Here is a 14,613-nt window from a genome sequence, read left to right as displayed (position 1 = left end):
TTATGGAGAAAGCAACAACTTTTAAGATATCTGGAATCATCTGGACTAATCAGCGATCATCAATACGGCTTCTAAAAGCTTAGATCCACCGGCGATCTTCAGGTCTACGTCACACACTTGTGGACGGAGGCCATGGAGAAGCACGGCGAGTCCCTCTCAGTCGCTCTTGACATTTCCAAGGCATTTGGCATGAGGGACTACTAACCAAGCTCTCCTCAATCGGCATGCAAAACTCATTATTGAATTGGATCAAAAGTTTTCTTGAACAACGAACAATCCAAGTAGCCGTCGATGGACACCTCTCCGACAAATTTAACATTAACGCTGGAGTTCCTCAAGGATGTATTCTATCCCCCACCCTTTTCTTGGTATACAGGGTTACTGGTAATTCGATACATTCCTTTGGAGATGTGATAGGAGAGGGGGTAAGAAGTAAATTGAACCCTAATATGTATTATGCAAAAGTTGATAGTTTTCGACATATTTAATTTTTTCTGTTTTTCTTCAAAATGTAGACCTTAGTGGTTTAAAAGGCAGTTTCCAGAAAATCCGCTGTATATTTTTTTAACTTTTTAGGCAAAATACAGGCTCAACACAATAGTGTTACGTTTGTAATGGCAAAAGTCCCGCAAATAGTTGTAACCATAGGTAAATTCTCGATGCAAAGTGTAATTTTTTTTTCTTAAATAAAATACTACACTTTCTAGTGGATATTTTTTGAAAAAAAAATTATGCTACATTCTTCAAAATTTACGTAAAACTTTCTTATTATCTAAGCTAACTCATAGGCTATAAATGCTACCAAAAATGTTAACAGAATTTTGTATTTTTATTATTAATAATAAGAACGCACTTGAAAAATGCCAAGTGGTATTTACTTCTATGGTATTTAAGTACTATAGCAACAATTTGTTTTTTTAATTTTATTGTTAAGAATTTGATGTGTAGATAGTCTGACAGCAATAATTGTTGTGGAAAGTAGTTAAATTACGAGTTTCGAGTTTATTTTTCTCGTGTTTTCAAAGAAGGTATTCTATTGGTTTCTGCGCTATGGCCACGTTTACTAACGCTGAATATGCAGATATTATGTTTGTTTATGGGTTTTGCAATGGTAATGCCGCGGAGTCTCGCCGAGAATACCAACGTCGCTTTCCAAACCGCCGCATTTCAAATGTCCGTGTTTTCGCTTCGACCTACCGAGCTATCGCTGAAACTGGATCCGTAAAACCAAGAAGAGGTGACGCTGGCGCTCCTCGCGTATATCGAGCAGAAGATGAGGAGGAAATATTAAGACATTTTAAAGACGATCCAACCACATCCACTAATGCCGTAGCGCAGCAAACAGGATCATTGCAATGGAAAGTTTGGTCCACGATTCGGCAAATGGGAAGCCATCCTTACCATTATACGCCTGTCCAAGGATTGGAAGAAGGGGACCCGATAAGAAGGGTAGAATTCTGCAGATTTATTATAAATTCTGATGCAGACAATAGAACTTTTTTAACCGACATTTTGTGGACGGACGAGTCAAAGTTTAGTCATGAGGACATTACAAATTTTCATAACCTTCATTTTTGGGCCGAAGAAAATCCCCGTTTAACAAGAGAAACCAGTTTTCAAAGAAAGTTTTCTGTAAATGTGTGGATGGGACTTATTGGCCGGGATGTAATAGGACCACATTTTTTCCTAGACCATTTAAACGGGGATATTTATGAAAATTTTTTACGACATGACCTACAAGATCTTTTTGACGATATTCCTCTCGCCGTTAGAGGACGAATGATATTTCAACATGACGGCTGTCCAGCTCATTTTTGGCGGTCAGTTCGGCAGTTCCTGGATAAACGTTTCCCGAACCGTTGGATTGGTAGGTCAGGTCCAATAGCTTGGCCAGCACGATGCCCTGACTTAACCCCGCTTGATTATAGCATATGGGGTCAAATGAAAGCACTGCTTTATGCAACCCCAATAATTACCCGGGAAGATCTTATCCAAAGAATAACTAACGCTGCCCAGCAGATCAGGAATACCATAACAACTAGAGCAACAACGACTGAAATGAGAAGGCGCTGCCGAGCCTGTATTCGCAATAGAGGCTCTCATTTTGAACAAGATTTGTGAAGGTAAATACTGATAAATGCGTTACTTTACAATTTATAATAAAAATACAAAACCATGTCACCTAACTTTTAAGCATTTGTATCCTGTGAGCTAGCTTAGGTAATAAGGAAGTTTTAAGGAAATTTTGAAGAATGTAGCATAATTTTTTTTTTAAATATCCACTAGAAAGTGTAGTATTTTATTTAAGAAAAAAAAAATTACACTTTGCATCGAGAATTTACCTATGGGTACAATTATTTGCGTGACTTTTGCCATTACAAACGTAACACTATTGTGTTGAGCATGTATTTTGCCTAAAAAGTTTAAAAAATATACAGCGGATTTTCTGGAAACTGCCTTTTAAACCACTAAGGTCTACATTTTGAAGAAAAACAGAAAAAATTAAATATGTCGAAAACTATCAACTTTTGCATAATACATATTAGGGTTCAATTTACTTCTTACCCCCTCCCCTATCACATCAAAGGAATGTATCGAATTACCAGTAACCCTGTATATCAACGATTTGCTAGGAACCACTGCCAATCCAATCTACAGCTTTGCGGACGATAGCACACTTATTTCCACATTTAAGTCCGCCAAACCAACGACAACCGCAAGTTCTCAGAATCTTAGGCAGCAACAAGTAGCTTCAACCAACATCGATATTAGAGCAATCTTGGAATGGGGCGATAACAATTTGGTCAATTTTAACGCTAAAAAAACGCAGTATTTACGATGAAGACTCACCTTGGCAGGAAAAACATTGCCAATAAAATCATCTTTACATCTTCTAGGAGTCGAGGTCACCAACAGTGTGTCTTGGCATGACCACGTTGCCGAGGTCGCCAGGGCGACTTCCAAAAAACTCGGAGTGCTTTTCAAAACGAAAAAACTGTATACCCCTAACAGCTGCTGACTCTTTATAAGGCTCAAATACGCCCTTCCCTCGAGTATTGCTCGCATGTCTGGAGCTCTGCACCCAAGCATAGTTTAAACCTGCTGGATTCTATACCGAAGAGAGTTATTCGTCTTATCGACAAACCAGAACTGACAAAGAGTCTGGATAGTCTGGAGCACAGGAGAAAGGTGGCTGATCTCTGTTTATTCTACCGTTATTATCACGGTAAGTGCTCCTCTGAGCTGGCAGGCCTGATTCCACCCAGGGCTGTTCCGGCAAGAAGGACGCGTCTAGCAGTTGCGGCTCATCAACATCGAGTCCACCTGCCTACCCCAAGGACGTCGTTGTATCGGGACTCATTCATCTGGAGAATATCTCCTTTGTGGAACGGGCTTCCACCTCACATATTTCCCGACGCATACAACCTACAGCGATTCAATATAAACGCCCACAAATATCTTCGCGCAAGCACCACTCCAAGAGTGACATAGGACTTTCCTCTTGTGCTTGTGTTTACCATAAAAAAAAAAATTAAACATATTTTTTTTGTTTATTGAATTCTAATAATAAAATTACTTACCTTTAAATATTCTTGCTTTAATTCCTCAAAAATTACAGCACATGTTTCCGGTATAAGGTATCCTAATGCTTGTGCGGATATTCCTACAGAATATTTTAGATCTTCATAAGATCTCCCTGTTGCTAGAAATCGAAGTGTGGCTGTAAGACGTTGTTCTGGAGAAATTGGCTCTCTCATAGCAGTGTGCTGTTTTGTTAATCCATTTTTTACCATGGATAATAATTTACCAAAAGTTGCACTATCCATTCTTAAATAATGACCATAATCCATTCTTAAATTTGACTACGTTTTCTAATAGTACGATGTTTAGTTGCCATAAGAATCATACCAGACATAGCTAAACACAGTGCAATCTTTTTCTTATTGCTAGGCATCTTCCCTGTTCACACATACCTATAAGCACAAAAACACAAAAATTAGTAGCCTTATTTACGATCGCGTTCTCTCAAAACTTTTGCCGAGGCCACAAACTTATTTTCAGGCATAGTCTGCAGATAATTGTACAGATTATATCCACTAACATACGGTTTTGTCTGCAACATATTAAGTCTGTCAGATTTGTTCATAAATATGTCTTTACGTTAGTGGTAACGAAAGTTTTTACCTCTGACATACCAAGTCCGCCAAAAACATACGACTTGAACCGCGACGGATTAAATCTCGAGAGAAGTCTCTGTGTGTGTGGCCGGCTATTGGCCGCATGGGTGCGGAAATTAATGTATCCTGCTGACTAGTACTAATCATCCAACATAATGTAAACACCGCTTTAAAACAGCTGCGTGGACCGTCATGTTTTTACGAAACAGCTTGGCAACAGTGGAATCCTTGTGTGTGTGTGTGTGTGTGTGTGTGTGCTATCTGTCTACATACCGGTATTATTTCCCGCCACAGAGGTTTGTTTTCTAATATTGAAATATAACCTACAAATTTGGAAAGTGTAATTCAGTGTAAAGTAAACTATTTGTTAAAAGTGGATGAACTTTTTAATGTTTTAGTGGCCTATTTGAAATTAAGCGAAATTTAGTTAAGATAACTGTTTAAAGCCTAAATAGTGTCATTCGATAATATTCTTAGTACTATATTTTTAGTGATCCCTAAGTTGTATATTGTGCTTTTAGCATCTAACTTTTACTAGCATATAACAAAATGTCATCTCTTCTTAGTGCGGACTTAGCAGCTGCATGCAACGCTCTCGGGTACTACGACGCGAAATCGGGTAAATATTATGCAGATGCAAACACATTAGAGACAGTGAAAGACTTAATTCGGTATTTAAGACGAGATGATGAGACTCATGACATTCGTAGACAGCTCGGTGAAACTGCTGTTCTGCAAAGTGATTTGTTGCCACTATTAAAAAGCTATTGGGAGGAAGCTGATTTGTTTGATGTTCTTTTAAGGTTTGTAAAACAAAATACAAATATTAATTCATTTAGCATTTTGTCTATATTTTTGCTTTTGAAAATGCAATTTATTGTCCTGTTTCCTGATGTCCCCATTCTAACAAAATTACAAAATAAATTATATCCTAATCCTAAATGTATATAATTATCCTGCCATCAACAAATATATTAATCAGATATATAATGAACTTAATCTGAGTATTGAATATCCATATTTTCTATACATCAACAATATATCTATCTAAATAAAGTTAAAGAGCCTTCTAAAAAATGATTTTTTTTTTGAAAATGTTTACATAGAATGTTGAGTTTAAACATTTTATTAATAAAAAAGTGAGGATGAAGTAAAAAAATGCAAAATTTTAAAAATTATAAAGGATTTTCTACTTACGTATGATTCACAATTACACCCGGCTTAACTACACTTTAGTTGCTGGTATACTGGTATTGCTTTATATACTGGTTCTTATCCCATTCTCTGGAAGAGAAGTTTTCTAAAACCCATTTTTAAATCTCGAATTTTCTAAAACAATTTTTAAATAGTAAAAATGAAATTTCCAATTATCGGGCTGTGTGTAACCAATCTGAGTTGCCAAAGCTGCTTGACCGCCTGATCAGTCATAGGATTGCCTGGAGTTTTAAATCTTTATTTAATCCTAAGCAATTTGGATTTATAAAAGGCAGATCTACTGATGCTAATTTGGTGCTGTATGTCAACTACCTCTACTGCTGCTTGGAGAAGGGACTTCAGGTTGACTCAATATATACAGATTTTTCCAAAGCTTTTGATCAGGTTAACCATGGGGTACTCTTCCAGAAGCTTAGGACTTTAGGTATTGCTCTCACTCGGGCCTTGTTTTGTTTTGCCTCTTTTTGATTGATTTAGTTTGGAAACTTGAAAATTGTCGTGTGCTAATGTTTGCTGATGATGTGAAGCTATTTAGGTTTATCACATCCTTTTCCGATGCTGTGCTTCTGCAAAAAGACCTTAATTTGTTCTTTGATTGGTGCCACTTGAATAGAATGTCCCTTAATATCAATAAGTGCCATAAGATTATTTTTTCTAAGCAAAGAAATCCTATTGCTTTTCTTTATAAAATAAATAATGTAGCAATTGGTGTCAAAACAGAGGTTTCTGACTTAGGAATATTTATTGACTCCAGGTTGTCTTTTAAAAGTCACATCAATCAGGTGACTGGTAGGGCAATGAAAATGCTGGGTTTTATCCAACAGTCTACAACTGATTTGTCTTTGCTTACTTTTAGATTACTTTATTGCTCTCTTGTTAGGCCCATTTTGGAGTATGGCTCAATTGTGTGGTCCCCATCATATAACTGCTACATTGAGCAGATTGAAAAAACTCAAAATAAATTTTTAAGGGTGGCTACTTTTAGATGTGGTTACAGGAGTATTACTGTTAGTGGGTCAGGGATAACCTGAACTTACCCACATTAGAGTCATGAAGAACATTACTCGACTTATGTTTTATGCATAAGGTTTTAAATGCTACTATAGATTGTCCCGAGGTATTGTCTCTTTTTAAACTTAGGGTGCCTTCCAGATTGTATAGACAATCAGAAATATTTTCAGTTCCACGGGGAGGTAGCCCCGTGTGCGCACATGGGACTGTGTGGTTGGCGCACATGTGGAGTTGGGATTGCAAAAAGGGATTGGAACCTTGGGTTGGCGCTAAATAGTGGGTTAGGTAGTCGTTTAAGCCCTACTTAGGGAATGGGATAATAGTTAGAAAATGGGAATTATAGGCACAAACATGCCAGGCTCCCCCCCCGCGAATTGGAATGAGGTAGATATTTATTTATTTATTTATTTATTTATTCATGCCAAAAAGTATGAAGCTTTTACACAAGTCAGTCAAAAATATAACTCCAATTTTTTTTTTTTTTTTTTATATTACTCTCGGATATATTACATATAAGCTTTTACAAAGTATGTGTAATAAAATCCAATAATTATAATCTATCTCAGTACATTTTAAGGTGCACCTAGGTAACCAAATACCTGTATGTGCAAAAAATCAAAAACAATTTTATAAAAATAAATATTTAAACAAAATATGTCCCATTCACTAACTATTGCAAAGTTTCCATTTAACACCCAATAAATAATTAAACATTAGAAAACAAAAATCTTTCACGATCACGTATGAATGCCTAAAGCTATGAAATATGAAAATTAATTAACAGTAAGTAGTTTTTTAAATACATGTAAATGATCATAAATGTAATCCCCAGATATTTTACAAAATTTTTTGACAACTTTTGTATGTCTAATATATGGTGGTAATAAGTTGTACAGTTTGGGTGCGTGGTAAAAAATTGTTTTTAATTTCATAGTAATGGCAACAGTTGGAATTGATAAGTGTCTATTTACATTTAATCTAGTCTGATACTGATGATTAACAAAGTTCTTAAATTTATTCGACTTGTGAATATATATACAGAGCGACCAACAGTATAATGTGCGTACATCAAAAATATTTCTGGAATAAAGTAATGCAGTAGAAAATCTTTTGTTTTTTTTGAAAATAACTTTTAAAATGTAGTTTTGGGTAACATTTAAAGAAGTCAATGTGTTTTGGTATATCCCACCCCAAAGAATTAGACCATACCTTAGTAGTGATTCCACAATTGCTTTATAAATCGAAATCAAAAGTTGTTTATTTAATATTTCCCTGAGCACATAAAACTTGTATATTAGTTTTCGAATATTTTTTGATAGTCTAAGGATGTGGTGGTCCCACTTTAAGGTTTGTCAATATAGATTCCAAGATATTTTGTAGAGTGAACTTCATGAAGTTTATCCATAAGACTATCTATGTAAATACTATCAAATGATGGACGGTTTGCAGCTGTGAGGGAAAATGCTATATAAATAGTTTTAGTGATATTTAATGATAATTTAAATGAGTCTAGCCAGTGTTTTATTTTCTTTATACCATTTATAGCATGTTCCTTCACCAAATCCCATGTTTCCCCATGGAAAGTTACTGCTGTGTCGTCGGCATAAGAGATAGTACTACCGTTTTGTATTGACATATTGGTTAAGGAATTTACATATGCTACAAATAAAATTGGACCCAGAACAGTCCCCTGAGGGATGCCCATTTTAATTTGAAGGGGTTCACTTATAGTATTTTCAACTTTGACGGATTGCTCTCGATCCATCAAATAATCAGCAAAAACGTCTAACACGGTTCCCCTTATCCCATAGGATTCTAGGACTTGGAGCAATTTGTTATGAGGGACCGTGTCAAATGCCTTGGCTAGGTCTAGGAAGACTGTAAGACACTTTCTGCCACCATCCAAATGGTCTGTTATTTGCTCACAAAGCACACAAACTGCATCGGTTGTGCTGAGGCCACTCTGGAAACCAAATTGGTTCTTAGAAATTATATTGTTTTGATTAAAAAATTCCACCAGGCGGTCCTTAAGGCATTTCTCAAAGACTTTAGAAAAAATGTTCATTATACTTATGGGTCTATAATTATTTATATTTGATTTATCACCTGCCTTGTGAATAGGTTTTACTATGGCTTGTTTAAATTTTTTTGGGACCTTTGCAGTTTGAAAAATTAAATTTATAATGTGTGCGAGAGGGGAAGAAATATAGATATGAATATGTTTTATAATATCGGTTGTAATACCATCAATTCCGGGTGCAGAGGAATTTTTTAAAGAAGCAATTTGTTTGATAATTTCATTCTTATTAGTAGGTCTTAGAAACATTGAAGCCTGTGTGGATGGTTTTATTTGCAGGGAATCTGGAGGATTTTTAATTTTATTATACATATTGTAACCGACATCAACAAAATATTTGTTGCAAAAATTTGCCATATCCAACTCATTATTAAAACTAGAATTATTGTTAGTTACGTTAAACTTAAAATCTTGGTTACTGTTTGAATCTGTTACTTCATTTATTATCTTATATATTTTTTTTAGGTCAGTACCACTAGACTCGATTTTGGCTTTGTAATAATCCTGTTTACATTTCTTGATTAACGTGCACAAGGTATTACGGTAACTATTAAAGGCAGTTTTGTTTTCTAAATTGTTATGAATTAGTAGTGTTTTTTTCATTTTGTCCCTCTTTTTGATACTATTAATTATACCAATTGTGATCCATGGTTTTATTTTTTTTTACTTATTTTGATATAATTTTTGGGTTTTTGAATGATTTAATGCTTGTGTAATAGTACTGTATAAAATTTCCAATGCTAGTTCTGGATCATCATTGTTAAAAATGCTTTCAAAATTTTGATTATGTATAAAATTGTTAATATGGTATAATTTATTCTAACTGTATAAGAATTTACCTCCTCCTTGTTTTTTTGCAACCCAACTGTATCAGTAATATGCAACATGGTGGGAAAATGGTCAGTTATGGCAGATTGAATGACAAAGGAAGAACAATTAATCTTAGAACCATTTTTTCTTCTCAAGAATATATGATCCAGACAACTAGATGAGTCAGTTGTAACCCTAGTGGCTGAGTTTATGGTAGAAATAAAACCGAAGTGGTTCAGAATAGCCTGGTATGTAATAATTTCATTATTGTTTTCATCAAGAAGGTTCAAATTTATATCCCCTAACATAATGTCAATCTGACTGGTAAATGAATCTGTAAAGAAAGTTTCGAGATCCGAAAGAAAATTATGTGTATTAGTAGAAGGTGGTCTGTATATACAAGAGAGTCTTATTGAGTAATTGTTTACTTTGAATTTGATACTGGTTAATGTTACTTTTGATAGGGCAAGCTCAATATGTGTTACATCGTGTACTAGACTGGACCTAACATAAACAACTGTGCCATCATTTTGATTAAAACTTGCATTATTATAGTACATACAAAACCCATCCAAGCAAAACCCATTAGCATTCTCTATATGCCAACATTCTGTAAGCACAATAATATCACAAAAGTTAAGCCAATAGCTTTCAAGAAAACTAACTAACTGATCAAAATTTTTTTTTAAGCTACGAATATTAAGATGTAATACATTTATAATCTTATTATCTAGTTCAATATTATTCCCCAATAAATCACAATTTAAAATAGTTTCCTCCCTAATGTTATTACCTAAATTGTCCAGGTTCTGTAGAAGTTCAATCTCTTCTCGTGTGTTAGCCATTGATAGATCCATAATCGATTTTAGCTCTCAAAACAGATAATAAATATTGATAGGAAGGACAGTCCAAATCATTAGCTTTATGGTCAGTCTTATAATTTAGTTTGTGTCTATTGTTGGTGTTGATACAGTTTTTACATTGCTTGTGCGCAGCATTATTGCAGTCTCGAGAGCTATGAGAACCAGAACATGATTCACAAACTGGTTGGTTCGGGCAATTGTCACCTCTATGGAAATGTTCTTGACAATTAAAACAGCGTGTAACAGAAATATCTTCGAATATAGCATATCTCTCCCAGCCTATAAAAACCTTCTTAACAGCCATAAACCTATGAAATAGGGAAGGAGAACATTCTGCAAAAACAGTGTAATGGTCCTTTACTTTCTTCAAAAATGTTATATTGAGCTCATCATTTGGGTCAATAAATTTGTTTTGTTCCCTTATACACCCTTCCAAGTCCTCCTTGGCAATTTTACCATCATAGCCTGGTATTTTTATTCTGGGTTTTCTTAATTTTGGTATATCAATGTCATATCCGGCAAGTTTCTTATCAGCTTCCTTCTTCAGAGCATCCAGATCTTGTTTATTTTGACACTTGACAATTAAGTGACCACTTGAGGTAGTACGGGTACCCCGAATAGCAATTTTTAGGTTGGATGGATTTATATTTTGCTTTAAATCAGCCTCCATTTTTTCAATACTCTGGTTGTGTTTGGGTTTAATTATCAAGCTCGGCAAATTATGGTTAGTATGTTTACTTTGTACCTGCTTTACTGGATTTGACAAGGCATTACTGTATGTTATAGTTAAAGAATTTGATGATTTCTGGGTATTTTCTAAGTCTTCAATTTTTCTTTTTAGTAAGGCAATTATCTCATCTTTGGTGGAAATGATAGTGGTCTTATCCTCAATGGTATTTTGTAAAAGACGACATGTCTCTAGAGAGATGCATTTCTTACAATGAAAAATCATAACTCGAGCACTAAGTTGTAAGACTTTAACTTCAGAAGCCGTTAATCCTGCACAGGCCTTGCACACTCCCTTCCGACATCCATCACATTTAAAAACATTATTTTTGTCCTTGCAGACATCACATTCCATGATGAAGCCAGATTACTATTACAAAAGCAACAGGCCAGCTGGCAAATAAAAGTATTGAACTGTAAAATTCGTTTTACCTAAGAACATAAATAAAACACATATAAGCCTAAAAAGTAATGCTTAAAAACACTTAACACTAAAAGTCAAGAGACCCAGCCTATGCAATAGCACTGAAATTTGAGCTCAGGAATTCCTCAAATGAATAAAAAGCATTGGTGACTAAAAAATGTTTTACCTTAGTCTTATAAGCATTAAGAGGCAAATCCTTAACGGAGACCGGCAGGACATTAAAGAACTTAATTCCATAATAAGACACGCCATTACGGGTACGTTCGAGTCTCCTAAATGGTGCCACCAAGGAGCCGCTATTTCTGGTGTCATGACTGTGAGTGCTAGCATGAGTCGCAAACCTGGGTAGGTTTCCCTAATGAACACAAGGCACAGAAGTATGAAGGCGCTTGGTAAGGTGAGAACTCTCAGAAGCCTGAAGTGGACCCTATATATAATTCCTATGCCTTATTCCTATTCTTAATGCCTATAATGAATTTAAAGATATTTATTGTTTTGACTATAAGTTAAGGTACATTAAACCTCATCGTTATTATTTACCTATTAATAATTAAATATCTAAAATTATGTTTTTTTTTTTAAATTTTTTTTTTGTGTATTTATCTTTCAAAGTTTTTTTTGTATATTTATTATATATAAAATTACATAAAATATCAAATAATTTAAATAAATAATACCTATTTTTTAACACCTGATAAATGTGTTTTGTTCATGTAATGTAAAATCTAACTAGGTATATTATGCCTTTATTATCTAAAATTGAGTCCACAGCCAACCCATCCAACTAAAAAGTGTTCCAGGCAAAACCAAAAAATACTACTGGGGACGTAGTGAAGCCACTGCCGTTTTTGTCAATAAGGTTGTTGTTTTATTTTTCTTGTGTGTAATTTACAAAATATGTAATTAAAAGGGGTATAAAGCGATAAAAAATTATATAAATTTACAATAATAACCCCCAAAAAGTTCCAAAATTGCCCCAATATATATATTTTTTAACTATAGCAAAATCAAGAGCTAAAAAACCTTGTGCAAGTTGGCAATAATACGTATTTAACGTATGTAGAAAAACCTTCATAATTTCCAAAATTTTGTATTTTTTCCAATCATCCTCACTTTTTTATCAATATTTTGACCACACTCAACATTCTATGTAAAAATTTTCAAAAAAAAAATCGGTTTTAGACGTCTCTTTAACTTTACCGGACCCTAAATGTATATTAATATGTAGCAGCCCAAGATATACAAATAATACAAAACTTCCAAAAAAATATATATACAACTAAAAACATACCCTTAAGAAAAATAATCAAAATAAGAAAAGTAAAAGCAATCAAATTTATTTGATACTTATCACATAGTACTCAATGAGTAAACTCACTTAGACACCTTTTGAGTTTTGAAGGCTTTAAATCCACTAAGTCAAAAGCCTGATTAAATCTATTTCCCAACATATGGAGTCAATTAATTGGAGAAAATTTACCCTAATTGGAATGGTTTTATTCAACCAGAAAAACAGATGTCTCTCTAAGGACTCTGGTATTGCACCTAAAGTTTATCTGCAATAACAATTCAGGGCAATCAATAGCATTATTTTAGCTTTATAAATGACTTGATTGAGTCACTCACTTGTCATAGGCTGGCTTTTGCCGATGATTTGAAGCTATATTTAAATGTATATGGTTTGGAGGATTGTGTTTTTCTTCAGAAAAACATTAAGATGGAATCTACATTAAGACTGCTTTTCTGTTGCTTTGTGAGATCAAAACTGGAGTTTGGCTGCATTATAGGGAACCCGCTCTATCAGAATTGCTAAGTTTTTGGCCTTCAGGCAGGATGGCATATATCCGGTAAGAGGGTTTGATCATCGGCAATTATTGGAATGCTTCAATCTACATCCATTACATCTCAGAAAAATGATCTTCTCTGTAAAATTCTTGCATGGGTTACTGAATGCATTCATTGATAATCCTGTACTTCTTTTTGGTGTACATTTCATAGTGCCTAGGCTTAATGCTAGACATCCCGTAACATTCTTTCTGCCAAGGCCTCATACTAACATCCTGTTGAAATCGCCACTATATACAATATGCGCTGTATTTAATCAGATCTGTCACATGTGCGATATAAATTTCCCTCCGGTTCATGTGATTGTTGATATTTATTTTTTTTATTTTTTTTTTATTTATTTATTTATACACGGGATCAACCCCATTACAAAAAATATATATATTTCTGAAAAAGAAATAAAAGCTATACTACCTAACCACTAATTACTAATTAACAATAATTATCAAACTTAATCTTAATACCAAGGATAATTAAACCGTTTTACAAGTAGTAACAATATTCTCTCATAATCAGAACAATTAACAATGCAAAATTAGCTAAGAAAAAACAAAATATATTATTATCAATGACAATGATCAAATGTATTTCAAATTATTAATCATGGAGCAAAATTAATTCAAAAAACAAAATCCTACAAACTCTTAATAAGACTCCTAAAATGCAATAAGGAAATTCCCAAAACTTCAATTCCAGCCTCAAGGTCCTTTCGACAGGCGAGTGCATAGCATAGTTATTACGATGATAAGGCAAAGAAAACAATCGATTTGCCCTCAGATTACGGTATGGAATATTAAATGAAATCCTATTAAGTAGTTCGGGACAAATCACAAGGCCATTCAAAAGTTTATAAATAAACACCAAATCATTCTCAGTGCGTCTCTTAAGTAAACTCTGCATATTCAGCAAGTTTATTGCTTCATCATAACAATGGTCATTAGGAACTGGAATGTGAAGTTTATAAAGGCAGAATCGTAGAAATTTATTTTGAACCCTCTCCAGTGCCATACAATTATTCATGTACAGAGGAGACCAAATTATTGATCCATACTCCAACAAAGAGACAACAAGTGATATGTACAACCTTTTGCAAGTTTCAACCGACAGATCCTTACAATTGCGCAGGACAAAACCAAGGACCTTAGATGCTTTAGTTATAATAGTATTTACATGGGTATTAAAATTCAATTGTTCATCAAAAAAGATACCAAGGTCCTTTACTACTTCAGTGTACCTAAGATTAACATTATCAATAGTATAGGAGGAAGTTACCTGTTTGTTTCTTTTGTAGAAACTAATGTAACTGCATTTACCCACATTCAGAGCCAAACTATTACCAACACACCATTCACACAATCTATTCATCAATTATCAATCAAGATCATCTTGCAAGAGAACCATGTCTTGTTCTAAACTGATCACCCTATAAAACTTTAAATCATCGGCAAATAACAAAAAATTACT

At 34.2% G+C, this 14,613-nt stretch overlaps 1 protein-coding gene across 1 annotated transcript in view; it reads left to right on the top strand.

Moving 5' to 3' along the window:
* Positions 1-4,452: 4,452 nt before the first annotated feature.
* LOC126745138 (protein timeless homolog) overlaps positions 4,453-14,613 on the top strand; it is an 817,207-nt gene continuing 807,046 nt past the window's right edge. Inside the window, exon 1 of the mRNA XM_050452863.1 lies at positions 4,453-4,981. Coding sequence (XP_050308820.1) covers positions 4,728-4,981 — 254 coding nt within the window. The 5' untranslated portion in view covers positions 4,453-4,727. The remainder of the gene's footprint in view (positions 4,982-14,613) is intronic.

This window comes from Anthonomus grandis, chromosome 15 (genome assembly GCF_022605725.1).
Source record: "Anthonomus grandis grandis chromosome 15, icAntGran1.3, whole genome shotgun sequence".
In the NCBI taxonomy this organism is placed as follows: Eukaryota; Metazoa; Arthropoda; class Insecta; order Coleoptera; family Curculionidae; genus Anthonomus; species Anthonomus grandis.
Note: the sequence above shows the minus strand (reverse complement) of the source record. Positions and strands in the feature narration are given on the sequence as shown.